The sequence below is a fragment of the Aspergillus wentii genome (assembly GCF_001890725.1).
Source record: "Aspergillus wentii DTO 134E9 unplaced genomic scaffold ASPWEscaffold_5, whole genome shotgun sequence".
Lineage (NCBI taxonomy): Eukaryota > Fungi > Ascomycota > Eurotiomycetes > Eurotiales > Aspergillaceae > Aspergillus > Aspergillus wentii.
The window spans coordinates 1,380,116-1,406,415 of record NW_024467836.1 but is presented as its reverse complement, the minus strand read 5'-3'; the positions used below and the strand labels follow the sequence as shown (position 1 = coordinate 1,406,415).

The 26,300-nt window shown below is 49.4% G+C and overlaps 11 protein-coding genes across 11 annotated transcripts; 6 read left to right on the top strand and 5 right to left on the bottom strand.

The window, feature by feature from the left end:
- Window positions 1-15: 15 nt before the first annotated feature.
- coq4 (ubiquinone biosynthesis protein COQ4) lies at window positions 16-974 on the top strand (the record flags this gene model as incomplete). The annotated part of the gene is made up of 2 exons (XM_040829738.1): window positions 16-223; window positions 322-974. The coding sequence occupies 2 exons, from the start codon at window positions 16-18 to the stop codon at window positions 972-974; spliced, it is 861 nt and encodes a 286-aa protein (XP_040687881.1).
- A 380-nt stretch (window positions 975-1,354) lies between these two features.
- ASPWEDRAFT_173626 (DNA-binding protein) lies at window positions 1,355-2,023 on the bottom strand (the record flags this gene model as incomplete). Its single annotated transcript, XM_040831108.1, has 4 exons — window positions 1,355-1,638; window positions 1,703-1,713; window positions 1,829-1,911; window positions 2,000-2,023. The coding sequence occupies 4 exons, from the start codon at window positions 2,021-2,023 to the stop codon at window positions 1,355-1,357; spliced, it is 402 nt and encodes a 133-aa protein (XP_040687880.1).
- A 1,375-nt stretch (window positions 2,024-3,398) lies between these two features.
- ASPWEDRAFT_29366 (guanine nucleotide exchange factor SEC2) lies at window positions 3,399-5,623 on the top strand (the record flags this gene model as incomplete). The annotated part of the gene is made up of 3 exons (XM_040833263.1): window positions 3,399-3,406; window positions 3,466-4,102; window positions 4,160-5,623. 3 exons carry the CDS (start codon window positions 3,399-3,401, stop codon window positions 5,621-5,623), a joined length of 2,109 nt encoding a protein of 702 aa, XP_040687879.1.
- Window positions 5,624-6,184: 561 nt separating this feature from the next.
- ASPWEDRAFT_42131 (putative pre-mRNA splicing factor) lies at window positions 6,185-8,461 on the bottom strand. Its single transcript, XM_040835717.1, has 3 exons — window positions 8,316-8,461; window positions 8,198-8,251; window positions 6,185-8,142 (listed from the first exon to the last, which is right to left on the bottom strand). Exons 1-3 carry the CDS (start codon window positions 8,413-8,415, stop codon window positions 6,662-6,664), a joined length of 1,635 nt encoding a protein of 544 aa, XP_040687878.1. The 5' UTR covers window positions 8,416-8,461; the 3' UTR covers window positions 6,185-6,661.
- Window positions 8,462-9,231: 770 nt separating this feature from the next.
- Window positions 9,232-12,321, top strand: pmt1 (protein mannosyltransferase 1; the record flags this gene model as incomplete). Its single annotated transcript, XM_040837756.1, has 5 exons — window positions 9,232-9,491; window positions 9,563-9,852; window positions 9,911-10,194; window positions 10,250-11,710; window positions 11,788-12,321. 5 exons carry the CDS (start codon window positions 9,232-9,234, stop codon window positions 12,319-12,321), a joined length of 2,829 nt encoding a protein of 942 aa, XP_040687877.1.
- A 367-nt stretch (window positions 12,322-12,688) lies between these two features.
- ASPWEDRAFT_42130 (uncharacterized protein) lies at window positions 12,689-13,285 on the bottom strand. The gene is made up of 2 exons (XM_040835716.1): window positions 12,848-13,285; window positions 12,689-12,768 (listed from the first exon to the last, which is right to left on the bottom strand). The coding sequence occupies exons 1-2, from the start codon at window positions 13,085-13,087 to the stop codon at window positions 12,718-12,720; spliced, it is 291 nt and encodes a 96-aa protein (XP_040687876.1). The 5' UTR covers window positions 13,088-13,285; the 3' UTR covers window positions 12,689-12,717.
- Window positions 13,286-14,164: 879 nt separating this feature from the next.
- erf2 (palmitoyltransferase ERF2) lies at window positions 14,165-16,121 on the top strand (the record flags this gene model as incomplete). Its single annotated transcript, XM_040828391.1, has 3 exons — window positions 14,165-15,156; window positions 15,211-15,319; window positions 15,375-16,121. The coding sequence occupies 3 exons, from the start codon at window positions 14,165-14,167 to the stop codon at window positions 16,119-16,121; spliced, it is 1,848 nt and encodes a 615-aa protein (XP_040687875.1).
- Window positions 16,122-17,095: 974 nt separating this feature from the next.
- On the top strand, window positions 17,096-20,226 carry ASPWEDRAFT_564495 (putative histone-lysine N-methyltransferase (Ash1)). Its single transcript, XM_040838288.1, has 3 exons — window positions 17,096-18,818; window positions 18,876-19,075; window positions 19,133-20,226. Exons 1-3 carry the CDS (start codon window positions 17,244-17,246, stop codon window positions 19,866-19,868), a joined length of 2,511 nt encoding a protein of 836 aa, XP_040687874.1. The 5' UTR covers window positions 17,096-17,243; the 3' UTR covers window positions 19,869-20,226.
- Window positions 20,227-20,435: 209 nt separating this feature from the next.
- Window positions 20,436-23,801, bottom strand: ASPWEDRAFT_42123 (uncharacterized protein). Its single transcript, XM_040835715.1, has 2 exons — window positions 23,663-23,801; window positions 20,436-23,576 (listed from the first exon to the last, which is right to left on the bottom strand). Exons 1-2 carry the CDS (start codon window positions 23,672-23,674, stop codon window positions 20,853-20,855), a joined length of 2,736 nt encoding a protein of 911 aa, XP_040687873.1. The 5' UTR covers window positions 23,675-23,801; the 3' UTR covers window positions 20,436-20,852.
- A 256-nt stretch (window positions 23,802-24,057) lies between these two features.
- Window positions 24,058-24,944, bottom strand: ASPWEDRAFT_42121 (LYR motif-containing protein). Its single transcript, XM_040835714.1, has 5 exons — window positions 24,814-24,944; window positions 24,582-24,746; window positions 24,391-24,453; window positions 24,270-24,319; window positions 24,058-24,205 (listed from the first exon to the last, which is right to left on the bottom strand). Exons 1-5 carry the CDS (start codon window positions 24,862-24,864, stop codon window positions 24,196-24,198), a joined length of 339 nt encoding a protein of 112 aa, XP_040687872.1. The 5' UTR covers window positions 24,865-24,944; the 3' UTR covers window positions 24,058-24,195.
- Window positions 24,945-25,374: 430 nt separating this feature from the next.
- On the top strand, window positions 25,375-26,297 carry ASPWEDRAFT_29358 (uncharacterized protein; the record flags this gene model as incomplete). The annotated part of the gene is made up of 3 exons (XM_040833262.1): window positions 25,375-25,563; window positions 25,626-25,723; window positions 25,793-26,297. The coding sequence occupies 3 exons, from the start codon at window positions 25,375-25,377 to the stop codon at window positions 26,295-26,297; spliced, it is 792 nt and encodes a 263-aa protein (XP_040687871.1).
- Between the last annotated feature and the right edge of the window lie 3 nt (window positions 26,298-26,300).

The following is a 26,300-nucleotide window of genomic DNA, read 5'->3' as shown; positions in this document are numbered from 1 at the left end:
CTCTTTGGACACAATATGTCTGTCCTAGGGAGTCGTGGAGCACTTGGTGCTCGTGCATTGAATTTATCAACGCCTGTGAGGACTGGCTGTGCTGTGCGCGCATTCTCCGTTCTCAACCGCCCTCCGCCCAAGTATCCTGGCCATGTTCCGTTGAACTTCGTCGAACGTAGTGCCCTGGCGGTGGGCTCTGCGGTGGGATCTCTTTTGAATCCTCGAAGAGGAGGTATGTTCGATTCTATCTGAGCCCTTAGATAATTGGGCTGTGAGTTAAGAAAGCACTTGACCACTGAATAGCAAGCTAACCCGATGATTGTTACTTAGATCTCATTGCGGCCCTGGGCGAAGCTACCGCAACACCCTACTTTATTTACCGTCTTCGCAATGCCATGCTTTCAGACCCAACTGGACGCCGTATCCTCCGGGACCGTCCCCGTATCACTTCTGAAACCCTTCGTCTACCATACCTCCGCTCGCTCCCCGAGAACTCAGTCGGTCGTACTTATGCGGCGTGGCTAGATCGTGAAGGTGTTTCCCCAGACACCCGTGATAATGTTCAATATATCGACGACGAAGAATGCGCATACGTCATGCAGCGGTATCGCGAGTGTCACGATTTCTACCATGCCGTGACAGGATTGCCTGTTTTCGTTGAAGGAGAACTGGCACTGAAGGCATTTGAGTTCCTGAATACTGTCATTCCTATGACGGGATTGAGTCTTTTTGCCTTTGTGCGATTGAAGCCCGCAGAGCGGGAGCGCTTCTTCTCTATACACCTTCCATGGGCAGTTCGTAGTGGGCTGGCTAGTAAAGAAATGATCAATGTTTACTGGGAGGAGATACTGGAGAAGGATGTCGACGAATTACGAGAAGAGATGGGAATTGAAAGACCTCCGGACTTGAGAGAGATCCGCAAAATGATCAGACAGCAACAGAAGCGGGAAAAAGAGAGGTTGAAGCAACAGAACGCAGAGTAAAGCTGCACCATGGAGCGAGTGTCCGAAGCCCTTTTGTGTTATAAATATGTATAATATATTCTTGACTGGCTTCTGGTAGCCATGACACGATACCAGAGAAGAACTTTGTTCTTGCTCAGGCTGTTTAGAGTCTCGTAGAATCGACATGTATTGTTAAATAGATTCTGAACGTGCAGCGAGCAGTGGCTACCAAAGCCAGTGGCATAGCCAGCAGTTAAGCTAACGGCATTACAAGCCGGTTCAGGTATCCTAGAGAGAAACCGGTCGTATCTTAATTAAAGCCGCAACGCCCGGAGCCTATCCAGGGCGATGGAAAGGAAGAGGTATCAACGGGCCGCAATAATGCTAAAGAAAATTGTTGAGGAGCTTGCAGAAAGTTTTCACAGATCCAGCAAGTCATCATCATCATCCCAGCCACCCTTGCGCCGAGTGATCACGATCTTATGCTCTTCCTCATCCTTGCGTTGGTTTTCCGCAACAGCGTTCAGTAGGTCTTTGAGCTGTTCCTCGGTAACCTTCTGGCGGAGCTGGCCTGTCTGAGCCAGCATGATGAGCCGGTTTTCCATGTCCACTGCGCGCGATTCCTTCACGAGGCGAATGCGACCCAGACGATCGGCGGCGGCAGGTTCAAGGATCTGGTTTAGGATGGACGAGCGACGGTCGGCTGACAGGCGCGATAGTAAGTATTTGATGTTGGATTATTGAAAACGAGGGAATCATTGGTATACCTTCAAGTTGCCTGTCGATTACAAAGGTCGGTCAGTAAAAGATCGATTTTATTTGATGGACGTCAAATGCAGGTATAGGTTCAACAAGGAAAGGAGTGAGAGGGGATGAAACCGTGTGACACCTACTTTCTCTGCTCATCTTGACCCTCTGAACCGGCTCCTCGTGAGCCTCCTTGCTGCTGCAGCTGTGCAAGACGGGATCGCCTGATCTGTGTTGACGTTGAGCAGATGTCTTAAGACATTGCAGGTTCTTGACTGGAGGCCATTTCTCGGTCATGGCAAGGCTCCTATACTAACCTCCTCCAACTCTGCGTCGGCCATGATTATAAGATTTAAAAAACACGCGGTTTAGACGTGGTATTCGCGTTGCGTATGGGATAGCTGATTGATTAACAAAGAGGAAGCAAATCACTGCTGATGAATATCTCGTGATGCGCAGCAAATGGAGAAATTCCACAACCCCACTACAACCTGAATTCTCAGGCCGTAACTTGTCAGGTGGGGCATCCAAAGTGACGATGGACTAAGCCGAAACGGGTATTATTGTATTTTATGACCGCGACTGTTACGCTATCTGCTGTAATTTAGCAAAGGAGAGATTAATTGCAACCATGTCTACGAGGATGACAGGCCCAGTCAATGATAATATGCAGGAAAATGCCCTCAGAGGCTCAAACTGACCAGTGATGCTGATCGCCCGGTGTGTGTTTCAGTCACAATAATAGGTCCGGATGCGACCTCCTCCCTAAGTCCCTTGTTTGCTGCATGTGTCGTCATCGCCCGATTCGCCAAGAAGGAACGGCCAGGCGTCGCCAAAAAGTATGCGACGTCAATGACGCCTTTGATAATCAATCTCAGATCTCACCGAGCATAATTTAGCTAATGATAAAAGGTTATAATTTCTCCGCGGATAGTTTGGCGAGATGATTTGAAATATCAGGGGTGAAAAAAAATTGATCGTGATGTTATGGACTATAAAAATAGCTTGTAGATCGACCACATGTTCTTGCGTCCGAGCTTCCCTCGGTGTTTCACCCGCAAAAACGACAGACAACAGGTGTCAGATTGAGCTTTTCCAGCTGTTGCTTGGTGAAAGGCAGTAGAGAATAATGTAGATATTCGATTGAAACAAAAAAGATCACGATAGCAGACGGTGAATGGGTGCATCTGGATCGATTTACAGTGCAGCCAGGTGCATAAACGGCTTGCCTAATCTGGCGATGCGGAGCCGCTGACTAAGCCCCGGCGCCTCCAGTTCGCCTCTCCAAGTCTTCCGACGCCCAAAGCGACGCAACGCAAGTCTCATTATTCTCTTCCTTCTCTAGTCTGCTTCGCCGAGAGGGGTACTCCGATTGACTGGTTCATCTCGTGTGCTCTGTCTGCCTGTCTTTCTTGCCTCGCTGTCGTGTCTCTCATTATCTTGCACCTTTGCTTCATTCCTATCGCTTCCTTTCCTTTCCCCCCGACTCAATGCTTGCTCTCCCGACCGGTTAGCGACCATCTCCAGTCTGCGCGCTGGCGGGGGTGTTGCGTAAAGCCCTGTCTGTGTCTATTATCTGCAGGTTTCTGTCGACTCTTTGCTTGCTGGATTCTCTGGATGCGAATAAAAGAGCGGGTCTGAGCTATATACATTCCTTAGAAGCCCTATCTCTCGTCACCTTCGTCTATCCGTTAGGCACCATTTACCTTCACCATCATGGCCGAGTATGTTGCCCTACCACAACCCCTACCCAGCAATTGAATCTAACCATACTTATATATAGTCTAATCGCTTTTCACACCTATTATTCACATCATAATTTCCTTTCACCGTCCACAATGATCCCTCGTCCCAGCAGTCACAGGCGATCTCTCTCTTCCGGCCATAGATCCCTCTCTCCCGATAGAACCGTCACAAAAGCCAAATCCACCAATGACCTTGCCGGAGGCGCGACCGATAAGTCCGCAAATGTGCTATCTTCGAGCGTGGGTAGCTTTCCCGAGAGTGGTTTCAGCACTTTGAAAGACCCGCGGCTCGCGAACGACTCGGAAGTCTCCGAATCCTCCTCACCCCCGTCTCATCACCCAGATCTCAACGATGAAGTTGCTGCGCTGAGTTTAAAACTCGTTCAGGCCATAAATAACCAAACCAACCTCGACGATACATTGGTTGCCACTCGCCAGGAGCTGGAACACGCCCAGTCTAATATTCAGACACTCGAGTTGGAAAATGAAAAGTATCGGCGAGATATAGACCAAGAGGTAGTGGTAAGGAAGGCTGATGTAGATCGCGAGATTCAGCGTTTAAACGCCGCTTTGGCGGAAGAGAAGGCGCAGCGTGCTCTCGTCGAGAAAGGAAAGAAAACCATTGAACAGGAACTTGAGACCCTTACTGCAGCCCTCTTCGAGGAAGCCAACAAGGTAATACATCTTGCACTACAGCTCAAATAATCAATTTAAAAGCTAACGCTCTTTCAGATGGTTGCTGCCGCGAAGCTCGAACGAGAAGCGGTTGAAAAGAAGAACGAGCAACTACGCTCCCAAGTCAAAGACACCGAGCTGCTCCTGGCATCTCATCAGGATCAACTGGCGGAACTCAAGGCTGTCATGCAGGGAATGAATCTAGCCAAGGATGACGCCGAGGCGCGGACAACCAGCTCAACCGCGCCATCCTCTCCAGCTGGGCCACAGCAGTTGCCTGGAATTACCAAGACAATCGAAACCCCGGGTGTCTCGGAAGTGACACCCTCATTCCCTGAGGATCTTGTACCGGGTCCCTCCACCAGCTTCCCACATTTGATCAAATCTGTGTGTCGGACGGACCTACAAGCGTATGACGATTTTCGCGACTTGTTCAATCTAACAAGCTGTTCAAAGCCTCCTAGCCGAGCCGCTAGCGGCTCATACGCTGGACTGAACGTCATGAGCCTTGCTAGCTTGGGAGGTGGTGGATTTGGGTCGAGTTTCGGTTCAACGTCTTCGTCGCCTGCCAAGTCCCAGACTCATTCCCCCAATGGCAGCATGTCTTCTCCACAACCCTCCGGCCCGCACATCCCATTGAAAGAAACGCGTTTCTACAAGCGGGCAGTTGTGGAGGATATCGAGCCCACGCTCAGACTTGATGCGGCTCCCGGTATCTCATGGCTTACTCGGCGTACAGTTATGAGTGGCATTTGCGATGGTAGTCTATTGGTTGAGCCAATGCCACCCTCCTTAAAAAAGTACGAATTTCCGTGCTCTCTTTGTGGTGAGCGCAGAAACAGTCCCGAGAGCGAGAGAACCCACCGTTTCCGGACCTCAGACAGCGAGACAGCTCAACGATACCCTCTGTGTATTCTCTGTCTGGAGAAGGTACGATCGTGCTGTGAATTTACTGGCTACCTACGTCTCATCCTCGATGGTCACCTTCGTGTCGGTGATACAGAAGAAGAGAAGGATGCTTGGGAAGAAACAGTTCGCCTGAGAGAGAGAATGTTCTGGTCTCGAATTGGCGCCGGTGTTTTACCCATATTTACCCAGGTCAATAGTCCTGGGGGAGAGCAGCCAAACACAACAGCAGAGCGAGACGATGGCCATGCGCAACACCAAGTTCAGCACGATAGCATTGAAGCGCACGTCGAACAGGACGATGACGACGATGATGTTTCCGTATATGAGGATCCATTTGTGTCTGCTGGCTCTGAATCTCCGGCCAGCAGTGCAGCGGAATCAACACCCCTTGATGAAATCGAACCCCAAAATCTCGATTCTGCAAAAGACGAAGTTTCTGAACACACCATTTTTGTGACGGACACAGTTACCACCACTCCTGTTGACGATAATGCAGAGCCAAAAGCTGCACCAAATGCCGAGGAATCCCAAGTGGGCCAAACTGCAATGCAAAGCACCGATGTCAACCATACGGTTGAAGATGACAACAAACCGCTCCATACGCAACCATGATTTCTTAATTTCTCAACATCCATCACTTTCGACTACAGTCATTTTCGCCTTTTACATTAATCTTTTTACATGGCTGATTATTCTATAATCTTTTCCTCCATACACCCTTTTCTATTTTCTGCGCATTTCTATTTCTATAAAGCGGCGTGCCGCATGTATTACTATGATCGATTTGATTCCCGCATCCTTGTATACTTACAGGATCGATTTTTGTTTCACTCTGTTTTTCTTTTTTAATTTCTTGCGGATTGCAATATCTGGCGCTTTCTGAATGGCGATGCCAACTTCCAACGCCTTTCAACTTTCAGGCACATTGCGCGAGTTGGCAAAGCTTCATTATCTAGTGCGACAAGTTTCCAATTACCCTTTTGCGTTGACAAGTTTGATAATTTGATCTGGCGTTCTGCTTTTTACATTGTTGTTGCTTTTCTATTTGCTTTTATTTATAGCTATTTGATATGGATGACAGGAAGCCTAAAATTGGAGGAGTCGATGATGCAGTGGAAGAATATGGCGGTTATTTGCACATATACCATACATATACCGCTAATTTACGTTAATGCCAAAATAAATTGATTTCTCAATATCCTAGTACATTTGCTTTATTTGATATAACTTCAGCTTTACACCGGAGTTCCACGCCGTTCAGGTATAAGACCCCCGCTGATTTGTCTTCTCCAGACGCTTGTTAACGCTCGAGAAGCAATTGCATCCAACCAGAATTGTAGTTGAAATATAGGCACAATTTAGTTGACGATGCAACAATACCAATGTAGGATAATCCATACTCAATAAAAGAATGACAACCGTCTTTGGTAACCATATCCGCTTTTTATAGATGCAGGAGATATCGGAGCAGAAGTACTATACAAACATAAACCAAACATATCCTGGCATGAAAAAAGAACGCAAAAACTAAATGCATAAAAGAGCCTCAACTCCGAAGACAAAGGAACGCCTTCCCCTCCCTGTATGGTCCTAGGTATGTCCGAATGCCAGTCGATTCTCCATCGTTGTATCTTTTCATGAATCTGTTGTTTATCGATGATCATGCTTGGCTCTTTCATGGATCTGCCTGATTTGCTCCTCGATGTTCATGCTCTGAGGGTTGACTGGTCCACCTGCAGGTCCAACCATTGGCGGCGCGGGTACACCACCGGGGGCGCCATCGTAACCTGGGATGCCTGTAGCGAGTCGTTTTCTCCTGGCCTCCTCTTCGGCATCAGCGGTGGTAGGAAGGGCGGCGGAATCGAAGACATCGCTACGCTGGCTTGCAAGTCGTTTGAGATTGTTGGCCACATCTGCTGTTGACAAATTGGTTGTGGCGCTCCGCGAGTCAGCCTTAGCACGCTGTTCCTTCCATCGAGGATCGAGCAGTTCGATACGCATGTGCTGTTCCAGCTCGGCAACGGGGATCTGCTGGTGACAGTTGGGACAGAGTGCTGTTGCCGCAGCAGTGTTGAGACGGCGTGCTTGAGCACGCGGTACGTAGTCGGAGCGAATGCGCATTGGTTGTTGACCCGGTGCGGTTTTCGCAGCAGCCTGCGCCGCAGCAGCTTGTTCACGTGCTTCGGCACGCTCTCGGATATACTGCTCTTCTTCCTGGGCGGCGACAGCAGCAGCAGCGGGAGAAGGAACGGGCTGAAGCGGTTGTGCCTGAGGGTAGGGTGATACGGAAGGATATGCGGCGGGCTGCACCATTGGCATTGGTTCCGGCGCTGCTGGGTAGGCATTGTAGTATGCCGGTGTTTCGTCTTCCGTGGGCATAGCTTCTTCGATGCGCATCGGATTGAGGGACATCATGGCCTTTTGCTCCAGAGAAGCAGACTGGAGGTCGTTGAGAGATGTTGGAGGAGGAAGGTCGCCATGGTCATCTCCTTCGGTGAAAAGCACAGTCTCAACAACAACAAAGTCGTGCCAGTCAATCTGTGCGTATGATATCCGCTCCTGCTCCTCCTCCTCTTCTTTCTTCTGCTTTTGCTGTTCCTGGAATTTCACCCACTCCGCTCGTTGTTTGGCTCGCTCCAAGACATGGAACTTGTTTCGCGCATTGTGCTCCAGTTCCACCAACCTCTGTTTCTCCGATGTCGCAGCATCAAGTCCCTCTGGTCGCAACAGAATAGTGTATTGATCAACAAGTCGGGTGAAGAATTGATAGAGACTGTGCTGTGGACGCAGGAAGTCAAACTGGAAATTCCGAGCTTCTCGTTGAGACAGTGCCGTCATAAAAGACTTTCCTCTCTTAGCCACAAAAAGCGCAGTAAGCTTGACCACCTCGAGATCTTGCGCGTTGATTATAGGCATGCGAGCAGAGAAGTGGAATTCCGGAGGCTCTTCTGGACCTTTGGGCACCTCCGGTTCAGCAGCCGCCGTGGGCTCCCCTGGCCGGCCCGCCGACACAGCAGTCCCTCTGCCCTCCTTAATCTCGACAAGGCGCCACTGGTAGAATGCTGCATATGCATCGCTAGGGTTCAGGAAGGAGAACTTGGGATTGTTTTGTTCTTTATCGCGCACGCGATCTAAACACGGGTTTGGTGAGCTGCGACCGAGGGGCAAGATGACTTTGATACGTACCTTCGAAAACGAGACCATTGCGCGCCACGTAGCCTGCGGTCTTTTCCACAATTGCTAAAGGACCGTTAATGCCTGTCCGTCGGGGAAAAGAGAAGCTTGGAGGGTGAAGTAAACCAACCTCGGATATCTTTTGGGGGCAACACGACGCCTTCAGGGGGCTTGCTCACATCCTCTGGGAGGGTAGGAGTGTTATTTCCATTTGACATAGCGGACGCCATATTGACACACAGGTAGACAAGAGGCTATCTCAGACGCAACGGAGTTGAGGTCCTATCATTTCTTCCGTTCTTTCACCTCATTGGAACGAGCCTTGGCGCGGTCGTTGGCGCTTAAGTGGCGGCTAGACTAGACGCGCGCGTAATTTGATACTCAACGGTGATTGGCCAGATGACTGGCAATACATAAGGCCAGATACCATGAACGAGCGGAGATTAAATGACGTTTCAGCGACAAACCATGGCATTATATAGCTAATTTTTGCCGTCAAGAATCAATTCTCTGCACCCTTAGCTGCGATGCACCATTGTCCACAACCCTATTTCCATTACGTGGTGGAATAATCACTGCCATCCTGGATTCTTGGGCTATTGCCAGCGTCCTCGCCTTGTCCGCCTCCGCAGTCGACGATCTGGCCTCAAAGCGGACTAACCACAGCTGGAAGAACGCTTTCGTCCACCTCCCTAATCGTCCCACACGTGTTTGGTCTCAGTCTCTCGCCCCCTCAGAAAACAGACCCTTTTTTTTTTTTTTGCGCTGTTGTTTGTGACCGTGTCATGGCGTGTTCTGTCTTCCTTTATCATTACTCTCGTTAACAGTCAATTATTCGTGTTTGCTAATTGAGCGTTGGGTTGTTGAAAGAGAGCTCCTCCCTCTGGCGCCGGAGCCTTCTACAACTGCTCTACGCTCTCTGTCGGCGAGAGACTGCTGTCCCGCGGCATATAATTGTCTTTTCTTTTTCTGGCACCTTTCATCTTCACTGGCCGTCGCTATCTTTCTTATTTCTTTTAATTATTCCATCGAAATCTCGGGCCACAATGGCGCCCAAAAAAGATGCCCTCGAGGTTAACCCTCCCCGTAAGGCTGCGCGGTCCCCGAGTCGCTCCCCCAAGCCGAACAATCGCAAGAAGGCACCAGCACCAGCTTCGAGTTATGCATCAGATGGTGTTATGAATATCAATATTTTTCAGCTTCCCTCGGCGGATTACAGAATCCTTGCGTTTCTCACCTTGGTTGCCGCGATTGTTCGTTTATTTAGAATCTACCAGCCGACCAGTGTCGTTTTCGATGAAGTCCAGTACGTTCCTGTTATTCGTCTCGCGCTCTGCTATCAAAAAAGAATGTCTTTGCTGATTTTGCGTGGAATAGTTTCGGCGGTTTCGCGACCAAATACATCAAGGGCCGATTCTTCATGGACGTCCACCCTCCGTTGGCCAAACTCCTAATCACACTCGCGGGCTGGCTTGCTGGGTTTGATGGAAGCTTTGATTTCAAGGAGATTGGAAAGGACTATCTTGAACCGAATGTGCCATATGTTGCCATGCGACTGCTTCCCGCTATTCTGGGTGTGCTTACAGTGCCCCTGATGTTCTTGACCTTGAAGGCGAGTGGATGTCGGACCTCGTCCGCCATAATGGGAGCCGGAGCCGTCATCTTTGGTATGTTCTTGCTTTCCTTTCTGATGCAGGACTTCCACCTTATACTAATCGCCTGCAGAAAACGGATTGACCACCCAATCGCGCTTGATTCTTCTCGATTCGCCGCTTGTGTTTTTCACCGCTCTCACAGCTCTGTCGTTCACATGCTTCACTAACCAGCAGGAGTTGGGACCGTCGGGAGCTTTTGGTGCAGCATGGTGGTTTTGGTTGGCCGCAACAGGCTTGTGTTTGGGTGCTACTCTGAGTGTCAAATGGGTTGGACTTTTCACAGTCGCTTGGGTCGGATCCATTACCATTCTCCAACTTTGGGTGCTTCTCGGTGACTCGAAAAATGTCACACCGGTATGTGTCATCTCGAGTGGTTTGGTATGATGGAATCTAATTTCTTATTATTTAGCGTCTTTGGTTCAAGCACTTCTTCGCGCGAGTCTTTTGTCTCATCATCATTCCCGTCGGTTTTTACTGTGGAATGTTTGCGATCCATTTCATGTGCCTAGTAAACCCTGGTGATGGCGACGGGTTCATGTCCTCCGAGTTCCAAGCAACGCTGAATTCCAAGGCTATGCAAGCTGTTCCTGCGGATGTTGCTTTTGGATCCCGCGTCAGCATCCGTCATCTTAACACTCAAGGTGGCTACATTCATTCCCACAATCACATGTTCCCCACAGGAAGCAAGCAGCAGCAGATTACTCTCTACCCCCACAAGGACGAAAATAATCTCTTCCTCCTTGAAAATCAGACCCAGCCTCTCGGTCCCTATGGGGAAGTGGCCGGCCCGCTTGCTTGGGACAATATGACCGCTGAGTACATTGAAGACGGCGCCGTTATCAAACTTTACCACACGATGACTCACAGGAGGCTTCACTCGCACGATGAGCGACCTCCTGTCTCTGATGTTGATTGGCAATTCGAGGTATCGGCTTATGGGTACGAGGGCTTCGCCGGTGACGCAAACGATCTTTTCAAGGTTGAGATCGTCAAGTCGATGTCCGATGGAGAAGAGGCAAAGAAAAGGCTGCGAACAATTCAGACGAAATTCCGACTGGTCCATATCATGACCGGATGTGTTTTGTTTTCGCACAAGGTTAAGCTTCCTGAATGGGGATTTGATCAGCAGGAAGTGACTTGCGCAAGAGGCGGCACCCTTCCTAACAGCGTGTGGTACATTGAGTCAAATGCTCATCCAGCGCTCCCTGCAGACACCGAAAAGGTTACTTATGTGCACCCTGGATTCTTGGGTAAATTCTGGGAACTCCAGAAGGTTATGTGGACAACAAACGCTGGTTTGGTCGAATCTCACGCTTGGGATTCTCGCCCGCCATCATGGCCAACGCTACTGCGCGGTATTAACTTCTGGGGCAGGGATCACCGTCAGGTGTACCTCCTCGGCAATCCGTTCATCTGGTGGTCATCTACAGTGGCAATCGCCGTGTACTTTGTTTTCAAAGGCATTTCTATTATTCGGTGGCAACGAAACTGTGGTGACTATAAGAATGTCAACTTCAAGCGTTTTGACTACGAAGTTGGAACCAGTGTGCTTGGGTGGTTCTTCCACTATTTCCCTTTCTTCTTGATGGCTCGTCAGCTGTTCCTGCACCATTACTTCCCTGCCCTTTACTTTGCTGTCATGACGCTCTGCCAGGAATTTGATTTCTTGACAAACCGTATCCAGAAGCTCGGGTTGCCATCCAAACCTATTATTGGTAAAGCCTTGATGGCAGGATTCCTTGCCATGAGCATCTTCACGTTTACCCTTTACTCCCCACTTATTTACGGCAACCCCTGGACACGGGATGCTTGCAACAAGGTGAAGCTTTTGAACTCCTGGGACTTCGATTGCAACACTTTCTACACCGACGTAAGTGTTCCGGAATGGAAACCTCCGCTACGAGGGTTAAGCAAATCGCAACACGACAGCTGACAAGGAGGTATTAGCTCGACCAATATACAACAAAGTTCATGAACTCCGGCCAACCTATCCCCACGACACAAGTACAGGCACCCCCTGTACAGGCCCCTCCTGTTCAGCCCCCTCCTGTGCAACAGGAGCCTGTACGTGAGGAGCCTGTGCAAGAGATTCCCAAGGATGGTGAAGAGCAACAGGCTAGTGTCACCCCCGAGCCTGAACGTATCCTCCGCAGTAAAAAGGCACGAGTGGAATACCGTGATCAAAACGGAAAGATTTTGGATGAGGAAATGGTTGCTTCTCTTGCGAAGGATGGAAAAATTCAGTTCGAAACCAGATATGAGACCCGATCCCGCTTGGCAAATGGTCATGAGGTGGACGTGGTCGACGGTAAAGTTGCGCCGCCGCACCCTGATGTAGAAGGCCAAGACCCGGAGACCGCAGACAATGAAGAAAGACCTGTCGACCCAGCTTCTGTGGCCGGAGGCGAGAGCTTGGTGGAGGAACAAAACTCTCCTGAGCCCAAACCAGCCAGTGAGGGCAATGAAGCAACTCAACACTAAGCGAAGAAGAGAAGCATGTATAACGAGGTGTCGATAGCTTTTTATTATCTTTCTTTTTATATTCTCATCTCTTTGTTTTCTTCGGGGAATTGAAATTGACAAATCTCAAAGCTTCATGTACTTTCTTGATAATAATTTTTGTTTTAACGAAATATGACCTTGTGTATGATTACTATGTCCTAGACTTGAGTGGTGTACTGTTAAAACAACTTAACTTGATTGTAGCGCAACGAAAACAACCCCAATTGATTCTCATCAAAACAAAAAACATACTATGCACAAAGCTCCCGCAATGAAAAGCTCACCCCATACTCTAGTTTTCACAATGATTCTAGTGTACAGCAACCAGCATCGGGATTCGCCTCTACTTCAGCTCCAATTTTTTTAGGCGAACATTTAGTAGTCCCATTCCTCCTTTCCGTACTTGTTGAAACGCTCGTGGAGGTCCTAGAGAGAAAGGATGCCATGTTAGATAATCCTTGATATCAAGGGTCGAAGAGCGGAGTAATCCGGAATCGCAAATTACCTCGGGGAGAGTGACGTTGGGAACGATAACGGTGTTCAGAGCGCTGGGAGCGTTTCTGAGCGGCTGGCTCTTGTCACCGTGAGGGTGGTACTGGTACTTGTAGACCTTGCCATCCTCTTCGGCCGCGTGCCAGGGCATGGCACTCTCGCCAATGCGGACGTTGCTCTCCGAGTTGACGGAGGTGGGCTTTCTGCCGAAGTACCTATTATTCAATAAAGAAAACCCCATCAGCATTTGCATTGTGTTTTGTCGTCTGCGTGGGGATTGAATGATATCGGAATTTTTGCGGGTTTCGATCGGTGTCAAAAGGTTCAAAGTGGGGAGGAGATCATTTACCATCCAGCGATCAAGAAAGCACCAGACATGACACCGAGGAGGACCTATGAGCAATTAGACAAGACATCAATGGATCGAATGGCTTCAATGGTGTATATACGTAGAGCTCGGGGTCACGCTTGGGGGCCTTGTCGAGGCTGGCCTCCTCCATCTTGGAGGTGGCATAGTTGCGGCGCAGGGGAGCCCGGAAAAGGGACTGACGGGCAAAGGCCCGACGGGAGGCCATAGCAGCAATTGAAGACATTTTGAGTGGTTGCAAGAGACAAGAAACTGCCTGCGGCGAGAACTGGAGGTCTTGGGGGGGCGTGGGAGAGAATCCTTGGGTGGTCGGGAAGCGATGATGTTGCCGGCGCATCATCAGGTGACATCCCGTTGGCTGCAGCTGGTTGCTGAGTCATCGGGGGCTCGGGATTGATCGAACAAAAGAAGGGGAAGAACAACAAGAAACTCAGGTTTGATGCCCGTCGAGCGTTGGGAGTTATCGGGGTTTGCTGTTCTCCTGCTGTGTTGTCCCATACGATCCTTCATTTTGACTACTTTTATCGGGCAGCAGCAGCAGCAGCAGCATGATCATCCTGTCCCGGTGGTGTGACTGACTGGCCCAGTACCGCATCTAAACCAACAGGTCCGTATCATTTCCGCCCCAGCGGCCATCGCATTCGTCGCCCTGAGGGGGCGCGTTCCTGCATTCAAGATGGGGATCAAAGAGCAAAACTAATTGAATCATGGGTGCTTTAGGCTATTTTACTTTATCTCTCTTTTATCCATACCCTCGGTGCTTTTTATGCCCATTATTTTGTCACTCCTTAAACGACTACTCGACCGGCTATTAATAGCCGCCTAATATTCACGTCGTGATATACATACGACCCCTGATACCATCGCACTTCGCTCGAAGTCGCCAATATCTGCCTTATTAGCAACAAATTGATAATGTGCATTGTCTAATAGAGTGATTCGATCATATTTTGTTTGGCGATCATGGCGATTCCACCAGATACCCCCGATACCAGCGATGCGACAAACCCCCCACCCTCGAACCATGCGCTGGGTATACCTCGTCCCCCCTCCGTGGGAGGAATTTCGTCCCGGGTCACAGATGTGACGTCAGAAGATGGAGAACAATCGCAGACATACACGGGGAAGTCGTCGTCGCATCCACCCCGGTCACGGCCTTCTGTATCGAGACGAGGACCCCCACCTGCGAGAAGCTCCATCACAACATCCAGCCAAGTAGCAAGCAGACCGGGAAGCTCTGCAAGTCGAATTAGCAGATCCCATATCCCCTCCCTGACTGCGCAAGGCTTCTTTCGACCAATGTCATCTCAACGACTCCAGGCGCACCGTGGCCGTCCAGTTACGAAAGGAACGTCGATCTCCTCCGAGGACTGGAACGACCAGTCAAGTCAAAACAGGAGGAGTCTTATTTCGAATAGCACAATACCCCAAGGATCAGTTCCCCAGATGGATATGGAAGCCCCACCATCGCGAGGCACAGAATACACAGATCCAATAATCCCAGATCGACTCACATCGAACGCCAGCCCCATTGGTAATACAACAACAAAAAGTTTAGGTGAAAGTGCCAAACTTTTGCACGACAGAGATAGAGTATACAAAATTGCCCCGCCGCATCTGAATCTATCAGTCGATTATAACGGGTCGAATACCCAAGATCCGCCCCAAAGGTCACCTCTTTCGTTTCTCTCGCTACAAAATAGAACTACTGGGCATCAACATCGCGACAATCGAGATCATGAACGACTATCTTCAGCAGGTTCATCTCCCACATCTCTCGATCCGAAGAAAAGTGGAATGATGAAAGGGGCGGCTTCGGGTAAAAACTATGAATATTTCACAGGAAACACGATATTCTGCGGTGGTGGGAGATTTCAGAATTCCCGGGACAAGCCCATAAACATCCTAACAGGCATATTTGTTGTTTTACCTTCCGCGTTATTCTTCGGGTTTTCGTATGGCTCCCATCCATTTTTTCCTTGGTGGTCAATGGCTAATGATAATTAAAGGGCTCCTTGGTTATGGTATAACATCTCGCCAGCTATTCCCGTCGTGTTTGCGTACCTTTTCTACATATGCTTCTCCTCTTTTATACACGCCTCGGTAGTTGATCCTGGGGTAAGATAGAATGTGACTATAGACCTACTGCTGTTTGCTAATCCATGTCTGGCAGATCATTCCTCGAAATCTCCATTCTATGCCTCCACCAGATCCCTCCGATGATCCGTTGGCCATTGGACCTCCAACCAATGACTGGGTCATGGTCAAGTTGGCAACTTCAGAAGTTGCAGCAATGGATGTCCCTGTGAAATACTGCAAGACGTGCTGTATCTGGCGCCCACCACGTTGCTACCATTGCCGTGTCTGCGATAACTGTGTCGAAACGCTCGATCATCACTGTGTGTGGCTCAATAACTGTGTCGGTCGTCGTAACTATCGGTATTTCTTCACCTTTGTTAGTTCTTCCACGCTTCTTGCATTATTCTTGGTTGGCGCCAGTCTTGCGCATATTTTGGTCTATCGGTCACAAGAAGGTATCTCGTTCGGGACCGCAATCGACAAGTGGAGAGTACCTTGGGCCATGGTAATTTATGGGGCACTGGCTGCGCCGTATCCAGCGTCTCTTTGGGCATACCATCTTTTCCTTGTCGGCCGCGGGGAGACAACAAGAGAATATTTGAATTCCCATAAATTTGTGAAGGCAGATCGCCATCGACCCTTTACACAGGGCAATGCTGTACGCAATTGGCTATCCGTTCTTATGCGGCCACGCCCACCGACCTACATGCAATTCAAGCAGCCTTATCAAGAGGGAGACCAACGATTGAGCACACTGAAACGAAAGGATCGCCCCCGAGATATCGAAGCTCAAACTGGTATTGAAATGCAACATGTCTCCCCCGAAGAACAACAGGCTTGAGAATCAGTTGAATATTACGCTGTCCTATCTCATTGATCATTTTCCATTCTTCTTCCTTTAACTTTGGGCAATTATTTTGTTTCTCGGAGCGTCTTACGTCTACTTCTTTTATTTAATAATAACGGTTACCACCTTTGCCTTCATTCGTCCATTTTCTCTTTTCGAATCTCACATGCACACATTACGTACACATGTATGTACATGCACTCTCTGTTTCATACCATTTTCTTTCTTGTCTAGGAGCGTTGCAGACCTTCGGGGCAACCTCCATCTTCATTCTCTTCTCATGAACACACTCTATTATTTATTTTACCGCTATGTCTATCCATCCAGTCATCTCTTACTTTTTGAGGGAAATTTTTGTTTGCTATCAGAAATGTTGGATTGGTCTGGATCTTACGCAACATGGGATATGTATGAGTATCTGAGCTCAGGACCGCAGATAGTACTTCTAGTTTAGACAATGGATAATTTTATCACCAACAAGAGATAAACACGAGGAATAAGAAGAGATGCAGGAAGTTTTCGGGGGGCTGTGTCTCTGTCTACGGGGTACAGGCCTACAATATAAAACCGTTTGCTCTGGCCTATCGAGGGACCAGGTATAGTATACCACCAGATGACAATAAAGACTCTTGATATAAGAGGGTAAAACATAATACCTATAGGCGTGGAATTGCTTTTTTGTTGTCGCCTGGTCTTTTGGCGCTCTCTCTTGCATTCCGCGGCCGTGTGCCTCTGCTGACGATAATCCCTCCTCCTCCTTCTCCAGACAAGCCAAACCTCCGCAACCCTCTTTCTTCCCTCTTTCTTTCCCCCCTCCCATTCATTGCCTGTCCATCCTCCCTCCTGCAGCCCTCCACCACCATCCTTTTTATATTATATGTTTTGTGTCATGGCATTCTGCTCCGGGTTTTGAATATGCTCTTCTACGCGTAGAGTATAGCGCAGACTCCTGATAAGAAGACGTGCAACAGGGTCAGCCTTTGACCGAACATCCACCCCCTCACCGGTTGGCAATTAAGACAACCAGAGGGTGATATATCCGAATCCTCTTCCGGCATCCTTGTGTCAACTAAAAATACCGCACTTACCGCCAGTTAATTTGCAGAAAGCCTTGACATGGAAACTCGAACTAGATTATCCGTCGCGTCCGCCGCGACACCCCCAACCCTTCCTGACCTCAACCAGCACGCCCACCAGCACGCCAAAGACATAATGGGCATTGAATTTTCGGAACAGCTACTCACTCCTGAGAACAGCCGCTCCGAGACCTCCAGTAACAACGAAAACGCGTCGAACGAGGAAAAGCCGGCGGTGCGGCGGACATCTACACGGGTGACACGCGCCTCTTTACGGGGGGCTGCACAACTGGATAATCTGGCTCTAGAGAGCAATAATGAAGTTACAATTTCTACCGGAGAGGAAAACCGGACGGTCCCTGGTGAGATCTCGGTCAACAAGGTTTCAGAGGGGAAGAAGTCGCAGTATTCTCTTCCGCGGCACAGCATAGCGGTCATGGAAAAGACCATGTGGCGCGAAGCAGCGCTCAGTCAAGATCATACGGAGGCTGAAGACCACCCACAGGCCCCCGATACGCCTGTTTCGAAATCATCCCAAGAACCACAGCCATCGGAGTCCGGTTCGTCACTTCCGCAACGAACTTTGCGGAAGCGTGTGCAACAGCCATCAACCAACGAAGAAAACCAGGACCAGGACCAGGATCAGGAAAAAGCAAAGACGACCCCGGAAGCAAACAGTCAAGAACCTCCGAGGCGCTCGTCTCGTCTGAGTATTTTGGGGAAAGCATCGGACCTCGTCGACCGGGCTAGCAGTGTGTTAGGGAAACGCTCCAGAGACATGATAGATAAAGGAAAGGAAATTGGCCGACGGGCCAGTCTACGCCCTCGAAATGTTGTCACGCCGAAGGAGGAATCCACTTCGGCCGCCAACGAGCCTCCTGCAGCGAAGAAGCGGCGTGTTTCTGACAGCGAATTGCTGTCAAAGTCCAAATCTCGGGAAGATTCCAAAATTGAAGAGGATGCTCCCCCAAAGCCGGTGTTGGAACACAAAAGAAAGCGCTGGCTCGCTCATGGGCTATACACGGGACAAGAACACACCGACGCTCGTCCTAGTCAGAACAGAAACAGGAATACCAAGAGGAGAAGTGAAAGCAAGCCCCAGCGGAGATTACTTCCAATGCCTATGTTTGCAGGCGATCGACTTTTGAAAAGCGGAAGAGACTTCCAGTTGCCTTATGATATCTTCTCTCCTCTCCCTCCTGGTCAACCTAAACCCGACGAGTGGAGGAAAACCAACAAAAACGTCTTTGTTGGCGAGGCCTCTAGCATCTGGAGGGCTAACAAGCACGAGGAACTGTCGAAATGCTTGTGTACTGAGGACACAGGATGTGACGAGGAGTGTCAAAACCGCTACATGTTTTACGAATGTGATAACGGGAACTGTGCATTAGGCCCAGAATGCGGTAACCGAAATTTTGACGAACTTAAGCAAAGAACCAAGGCGGGAGGAAAATACAACATTGGTGTCGAGGTCATCAAAACGTCGGACCGTGGATATGGTGTTCGCAGCAACCGCACCTTCGAACCAAATCAGATCATTGTCGAGTATACTGGAGAGATCGTCACCCAAAACGAATGTGAAAGACGGATGAGATCCGTCTATAAAAACAATGAGGTATGTTTGCCCCGAGTTTTGCCCTTTTCGAGAGTCTTTATTAACGCGGCCTATCAGTGCTATTATCTGATGTACTTCGACCAAAACATGATCATCGATGCCACCCGGGGCTCCATTGCTCGTTTTGTGAATCACTCTTGTGAACCCAACTGTCGAATGGAAAAATGGACAGTTGCTGGCAAACCACGCATGGCTCTTTTTGCTGGGGATCGTGGGATTATGACAGGCGAAGAACTGACTTATGATTATAACTTTGAGTAAGCTTTTTTTTTTTTTTATCTAGATCTCATTGCTTCGATACTGACAATCTCCAGCCCCTATTCCCAGAAAAATGTCCAGCAGTGCCGGTGTGGCTCATCAGTATGCCGTGGTATTCTAGGACCGCGACCAAGAGATAAGGATCAACGTGCAAGTGCAAGGGAGTCGAAGGGTGACAATCAGAAAAAGTCTAATTCGAACACTAAAAAGGCCAATGCGAAGGCCACCGGCTCAAAGAGAAAACTTGAAAATGCAATCGACGAGTCTGCTGCGCGGATTAACAAGAAGCGTAAGCTTCTGACACCAAAGTCGATCAAGTCCGGAGTCAAGAAGGCGGTTTCGAGAGCACGTCCCTCTGCTTCTAAATCAACTACTACACAGAAGAAGCAGCCAGCTACCAAACAAAAAAGAAAGGCAACCAAAGAGCCTGCAGAACAGAGTACCAAAGCCAAGAGTCCTGCAAAGAAAAATACCAAGTTCAAGGACAATGTCAAGCTGCCCAAGGTTAAAGCGAAAGCTAAAGTGAAGGCGACAGTTCGCCCTACAAAAGCGACGGGTCTAGGAAAAGCTCAATCGAAGCCGACGACTTCCCAATCACCATCTAAGCTCAACCGCCCATCCGCAGAAACCAAGGCAAAAATACTTGCCGCGGCTAAGGGTACGCCTGCTCGAAAACGTTTGACAAAGGAAAAGAAGACCGAAGCCAAACCAGCGAGCAAGCCAACCCCTAAGGAAGCTCCCAAGAATGCAGCCAAGAGCGCGGTGCGTTCAGTCAAAGGAAAGAAGAATTGATAGCTGCTATGGCCATCTTAGCTTCTGCTGAAGTCTTCCGGCCTATAGCAGTCAAGCAGCACATAATATATATGAAATCCATTGGACTGGATCTTGGATACTTCAGCGCGCCCTATGTGGCGCGGATAGACCACCAAGTGGCATTTTAGGGGATTCTTTTGGATGTCCTTGCCTTCATTTCTTTCTTTCCATTTCTTTATTTTTTGCTTCCGGGTATTTTCTTTTTTGGCTTCCTTGCTCTTGGCCTGCACGGGCTGCAATACTTTTGCTCAACATATGGATATTTCGCAGTTTGACCTTTTATTTCCCCAACCAATATTGCTTTATTCCCCCTTTTTGATTATTCCCTCACCCTGAATGCACTATTATTATTTTGGCTCCAATGACGGCGTTCTATTCTTTTGAATGTTACTTTTAACCCCCTTTTTTTGCCTTGTTTGGAAATAATCATGATTATTGTTGAGTTGTGGACGGTGGGCTTTTTGTCATGTTGAGAAGTGACTGAATATGGGATGGGATAGGATTGAATGGACAATTGGAATTTTAGTTAGGAATACTTATAGGATAAGTAATTCATCGTTATTAAAATGAATTTCGATGCCGACTGGGATAGAAACTTTTACGAATTATGATGATCCGGATATATATATCTGTTGAAGGTCAATGAATGTTTGAGCCCTAGAACAGCCCATGAAGCTTGGGATCTGACAATCATAATGAATAGAATGAGAAATACAAACCATGTACTCCGTATTCAACCTACACAAGAAACAAAGGATCTATTATACAACAATCCTCATGGGCAACCTTTCGCCAATATAACCATACCAACTGCGCCCAGAACCAACCAACAAACACGTAATCAACATATTTGGATTTCAATATTGAGATAAGAAGCGAACCAATCGTCAAAGTGGAGGATTAAGAAAGGAAAAGAAATAGAAACAGGTATCAAATGTGAACAGTAGACATAACTAGGTTTGTTTAAGCCGCATCCGTGCTTGGTGGGGGAACTGGCTGTGCTTCTCCCTCTCCTGCCTTTTCTTCTACCTGGTCTTTTGGCTCTCCCTGGGTTTCTTGTTGGGGAGCGGTCTCGGGGTTGAGGCTAGGCTCTTGAGCAGTAAGTTCGGTGGTCTCGTCGGGTTTTGGCAGCATCTCTTCATCAGCAGCTGGTGTAAGCGGAGATATGTCCTTTGGAGCTTGGGGCTCGTATCCGAATTCGTGTTGCTGAGACTGTTCGGGCTGTTCAGGCTGGGGTGCCACTTCATCTGCTTTGGCTTCTTGTTCCTCGGGCTGATCGCTAGCTTGTGCTGGCACTTGCTCCGGTGCTTGCTCTGACGCTGGTTCTGGCGCTTGCTCTGGCGCTGGCTCTAATGGTCGTTCTGGAGCCTGCACTGTGGCTTCATCCGTGGTTTTCTCAGCTGGCTGTTCTGGAATCGGTTCCCCAGTTTGTTCCTCAGCCTTTTCCACGGTTGTGTCTTTGGCCTGTTGCTCGGCCTGTTCGGTAGTCTGCTCCGTGGGCTGTTCCTGTACCTGCTCTGGCTCGTTCTCAACAGGATGTTCCACGGGTTGTTCTGCAGGTTGCTCGGCGGGCTGCTCAGCGGGCTGTTCCGCAGCTTGCGCTGTACTAGGTTCTTCAGCCTGTTTTTCGATCTGTTCTCCAGTCTGCGCTTCTGTTTGTTCCATAACTTGTTCCTCTGCCTTCTCTTCGGGTTGTTCTTTGACGGTTTCGCCCTCTGTTTCCGCGGCTTGTTCTCCAGCGTTTTGCTCAGGCTCCACTTGTTTTGGCTCCTCTGCTGGGACTTCAGCCTGCTGTTGATGCTGCTCTCCATTGGTACCTCCTAAGCTTGCTTCGAGGCTACCAAGAAGGTCGAAGTCGTTACTCTGACCAGTGCTTGGAGCAGGTTGGGGAGAGGCCTTTTCTGGGACCCTTTCTTGTTCCTGTTCCGGTGCGCTCGTTTGTTCTGGTGCATTCTCCTTTTCTGAGACATGCTTTGGCTCTGGCTCTAGGGCCTGCTCGTGATCTGCCGATGTGTCCATGGCATCACCTTCGGCGCCATCTGTCGTCTGGGGTAATGCCTCTCCTTGGTCTGTTGGTCCTGCATCGGACGGCTTTTCTGCTGTTTCCTTAGGGGCAACCTGGTCCGTACTTTCAATTGCCAGTGCCAGTGAACTTTGCTCTGTGTCTTGATGAGTTTCCTTCGGTGTTGGTTCTGAGGTTTCGGGAGCAGTTTCAGGGACAGCTTCAGCATTTTGTGGTTCATCTGAATGCTGGGTCTCCGGAGCCTGTTCCGGGGCAGATGGTGCAGGGGGTGCAGATGGAACACTGTCATCAGTGGTAGGGTGAGAAGGCCCGTCTTCTGTCGTGTCCATCTTATCTCCCGCAGTTTCTTCTACCGGCTTATCTGCAGAGGGAGCCGGAGCAGCAGAAGCAGCCTCATTAGCTGCCGCTGACGCTGGTTCTTCCGAAGCTTGCACCGTCTGTGATGGTTCTGGTTGTTGCGGAGGTTCGGATGTTGGGGCTAATGAAGGTTCTGGTTCCGAAGATTTCGGTTCAACTGGTGCTTCTGTCGTAGGAGCTGTTGGAGGAGGCTGCACAGGTTCCGCTGCAGGCTCAGGGGTAGGATCGGCTGCTGCATCGGAAGGAACTTGGGGCAATGGAGTCTCTGGGGTTTTAGCATCCACCATGGACTCATCCCCCTCGTCGCTTTCCTCGCCATCTTCACCATCGTCATCCTCATCATCCTGACCGTTTTGGTCAACAGACATACGGGACGAATCAACATCTTCCTCTTTGACGAAACCATTCTCAGCGGTACCTGCTCCAGCACCATGTACCTGGTTTGCATCTGCTCCCTCACCAGGAGCAAACATAACCTTCTTCTTCCTGCCCTTTCCAGGGCCCTTGGCCTTGCGCTTAGGTGGAGGCGGCCGCCTTCTCGGGGGAGTCATAACGGCCGCGGAGCCTGCCTCTGCAACAACCACACCTTCACCGTTGACGACCCCAACACCCTCGACGACAGTACCGGGAGCCGGAGCCTCCGGAGTGATGGTCACTTCACCATTATTCGATACCACTGGAGCATCCTCTGTGATTTCGCCTTCAATTCTGTGTCCTTCCGGAACCCACGCTTCGTAGATCGAAACGTTTCCAGTCGCCGGGTCGACCTTCCTGAAGCGCGTCCTCCTCATCGGCGCAGCATTGTGAGTCGCACCATCAGATGCAGCAGCAGTTGCACCGTACAATGAGGGCAGGCCCGGTCGCCTCTTGGCAAGAAATTCGATTTCTGGAGGCTCCATATGCTTGGGGACTGCCGACCACTTGCGCGCCACAAAGTTGCGCTCTGCCCTGTACACTGGTTGCTGTTCCTCCACATCCGTAGCTTCTTCCTTCTCTTCCTCCGGCTCCTTTGGGGCATGGCGAATGTAGATGCATCCAGCGCGAGCTGCACGTAAGAGAGCCCTGCTTGTTGGGGTCAGAAGTTGGCTGTCTTTGGGCATGGGGTGTTCCGGCAAAGATTGCGTTCCGGCGGGCCCCTGAACGATCAATTGCGTTTCCTCTGCCTTGGGTTCTTGAGATATAGTCTGCGGCTGGCGCGTCCAGCGGCGAACTGGTAGTCCTTCAAAGACATCGTGGTCGATCTGGCCCGTTCTGGTACGGTTGGTGTTGTTTTCGGCAAGATGTCGACCAGAGCGCGAGGCCCTGAACTGTTAAATAGGTCAGCAAGGCAAAAGAAACCCCACTGTGTATTCCAGTGACTTCTTGATTCTAAGGAGGCCGAGTGGGAACGTACTGTAGGTGGCATGGTGAGCAGCTGGCCTGCAGTCTTCACTCCAGTCCCAGAGAGATCCTGATAGTGCCCTGGTGGCACTATAAGTAAAGATTCAACACCGTACCCCGTTTAAGAGAAATGCGCAGCCAATGAACCAAGCTGGAGGGCGATTGTTCTCGATGTCTTTTGTCGCGTTGCGATGGAGGACGAACGCCGAAGCGGAGTATCACGTGACCGCAGCTGCGATCAGAGGGCGTGACTACAGTGTGACTGCAGTGGGTTTATGCGTACAGAGACTATTACAAAACTATGTCTATTGAAAATGAGATGCAGTGGATAAAAAAAGAGTAGAATATTGTGTTTTTGGCAGATGAGTTTAAGTGGCGTACCTACAGCGTAGGTCCATTAAAAATACAGGGCACTTCGGGTCTATTTAATCACCTCATTCGCTTGCACCGTGGACTCCAACGAGTAGGAGAATCAAAAATGGAATATAATGAAATCCAGCTTCAAAATCACTCTTAAACAACTTTCAATTGATGCGAATGGCCGATTTAATCCCAGCTGTGACAGGGTTAGCCTGGAAGGTCCATGTGGCATTGGAGGGGGTTGAGTCAGAAAAACTTACCCGGTATCCTTCTGGCGGACAATGTTGCCTTCTGAGCCAGTTTGCTTTCCCTGGACAAACATGTGAGACTTGTTTCTGGACGATGGGTTTGTATACCAGGATGTCATGGATTTGGACTTACTGTCTTCTGGCCTTCCACGACCAGCTTGTCCATTTGGTAAAACTGGCTGATGATAGTTTGTCTCTGAAATGGAAATCAGTAATCTGGGCATTTGGTGTGGTGGCACATAAAAAGATGCATCTGTATCGACGAAAGCCTTCTCGTTCTGGCCTTCCAAAATAACATCATAACCGTAGTTTGGCATCACTGACCTTCATCGATCGCAAGTTCTGCAATCCATCCTGAATCAACTCTTGTATCCTCCTCTCTTCGCTCTCTTTCTGATGTTCGCGGAAAGCATCCCTCGTCCTCCGGCGGGCGTACTCGCGGAAGTTATAGTTCGAGAACTGGGATGACTGACGGAGCAGGGAACGGAGCTGTAAAGCGGAATTAAGACGTTAGTCGAATATCCTATCGAATATCCTAAAGGCCTCGAATGCATACCAAAGACCGTGCCTGAAAGGCAGTGTCCCGCGAAAAGGTTGCCACGGACATGTTGGGATTGAGAGTGGAGATGATCTTTAAAAAAAGGAGCGCTGATGGAGATGGAATGTACAGGTCAACGACTTGAAAGTGAAGACTTGATAGTGTCAGGAAGTCTAGACACCGATCGTCCCCGAGACTTGGTTGTCTTGTTCGCTATCGCAACCGAAGGCAAGTTAGCGCTTGGAGATAGAACGAAGCAACGAGACGGTGTCTCCGCAAAGGAAAACAACCAGACTCACAGGTACTAGTAGAAAAGACTCTAAACGCACAGGATCACACACACTTCCTGATAGGGGAGGATGGAAGGAAAGTTGTAGGTTCAGCGATGATGAAGCCTAGGGCGGGAAATTCTTTTGCTTTCTCGGAGGCGCGATGACGGAGTTATCGGGCGCCCGGACCGAACACCTGCGCTTCTCCAGATTCTCCAGTGTTTCCCGATTGTCTTCTTTCTGCACAACTTCTGGGTAACCAATTCAGTCAGTCGAGCTATATCCGGTATTTTCTTTCTGTTATCTCTCAATGGCTCAGGTCCCTACTCCCCCTGCTTCCCGTCATGGCTCAGAATCACCCGATGTCGAGCAGAAGAAACCAGTTGTCGACTCGTCCGCGGAGCTACTGCAGTCGTTGGATACTCTTCTAGAGCGATATCTTTGTCTTCTCGATCGGCATCAGAAGTTACAGGCAGATTTGGGGAAACGACTATCTTCGGTATGAGTGTCTGGAATTGAATTATCGTGCTCGAAGGGAAACATTCTAATATCAAGTAATAGGGATTCTTTTCTCTTGCACATGCGAATTACACCTGCCCGCCTGGTCGACGGTATGGTGCGGATTACTATGACGAGCGTATGAAAGCAACAAGAAAAATGTACGTCCCAGACACTGGTTTATTTTACCGAATCTGAGAATACGTTCCTAATCATGGGTATACAAAAAGGTCACTACAGTCAACCCCGAGTCAGGACAAGGACGAGTGCATCGCTAAAAAGAATGACGATTCCGCTGAACAAGACCAGTCCGACAATTACAAACATACTTTTGCAATTCAGGCCGTACCAGACAGCCGGCCCAGTGAACAGACTGAACCGGACAAGGAAGCCGAACAAGACCAGTCAAACACCGACCCCCAGGAAGGAGAGAAGCACAGTTCAAAAGAGAATAGCAGCACGGAAAACCAGAAGACAGACTCTTTAAATTCCCCAGAGCCCTCGAAAGCAGATTCTACTGAGCCCGCGAAACCCAAAGCTTCGAAGAAGAAATTCCAGTCCTCCAACCCGATTACGTGGTACGGGATCCTGGTACCTCCATCCCTTCGCAGCGCTCAGATGTCCTTCACTGAGGCAGTCGAAGGCCAATTGCCAGAGCTGGCCAGTGTAGTCGTTGAAATGCAAGCCGTGGAAAAAGAAGTCGAAAGAGTGCGAAGCGAGTTGGGTCAGGCATAGCCA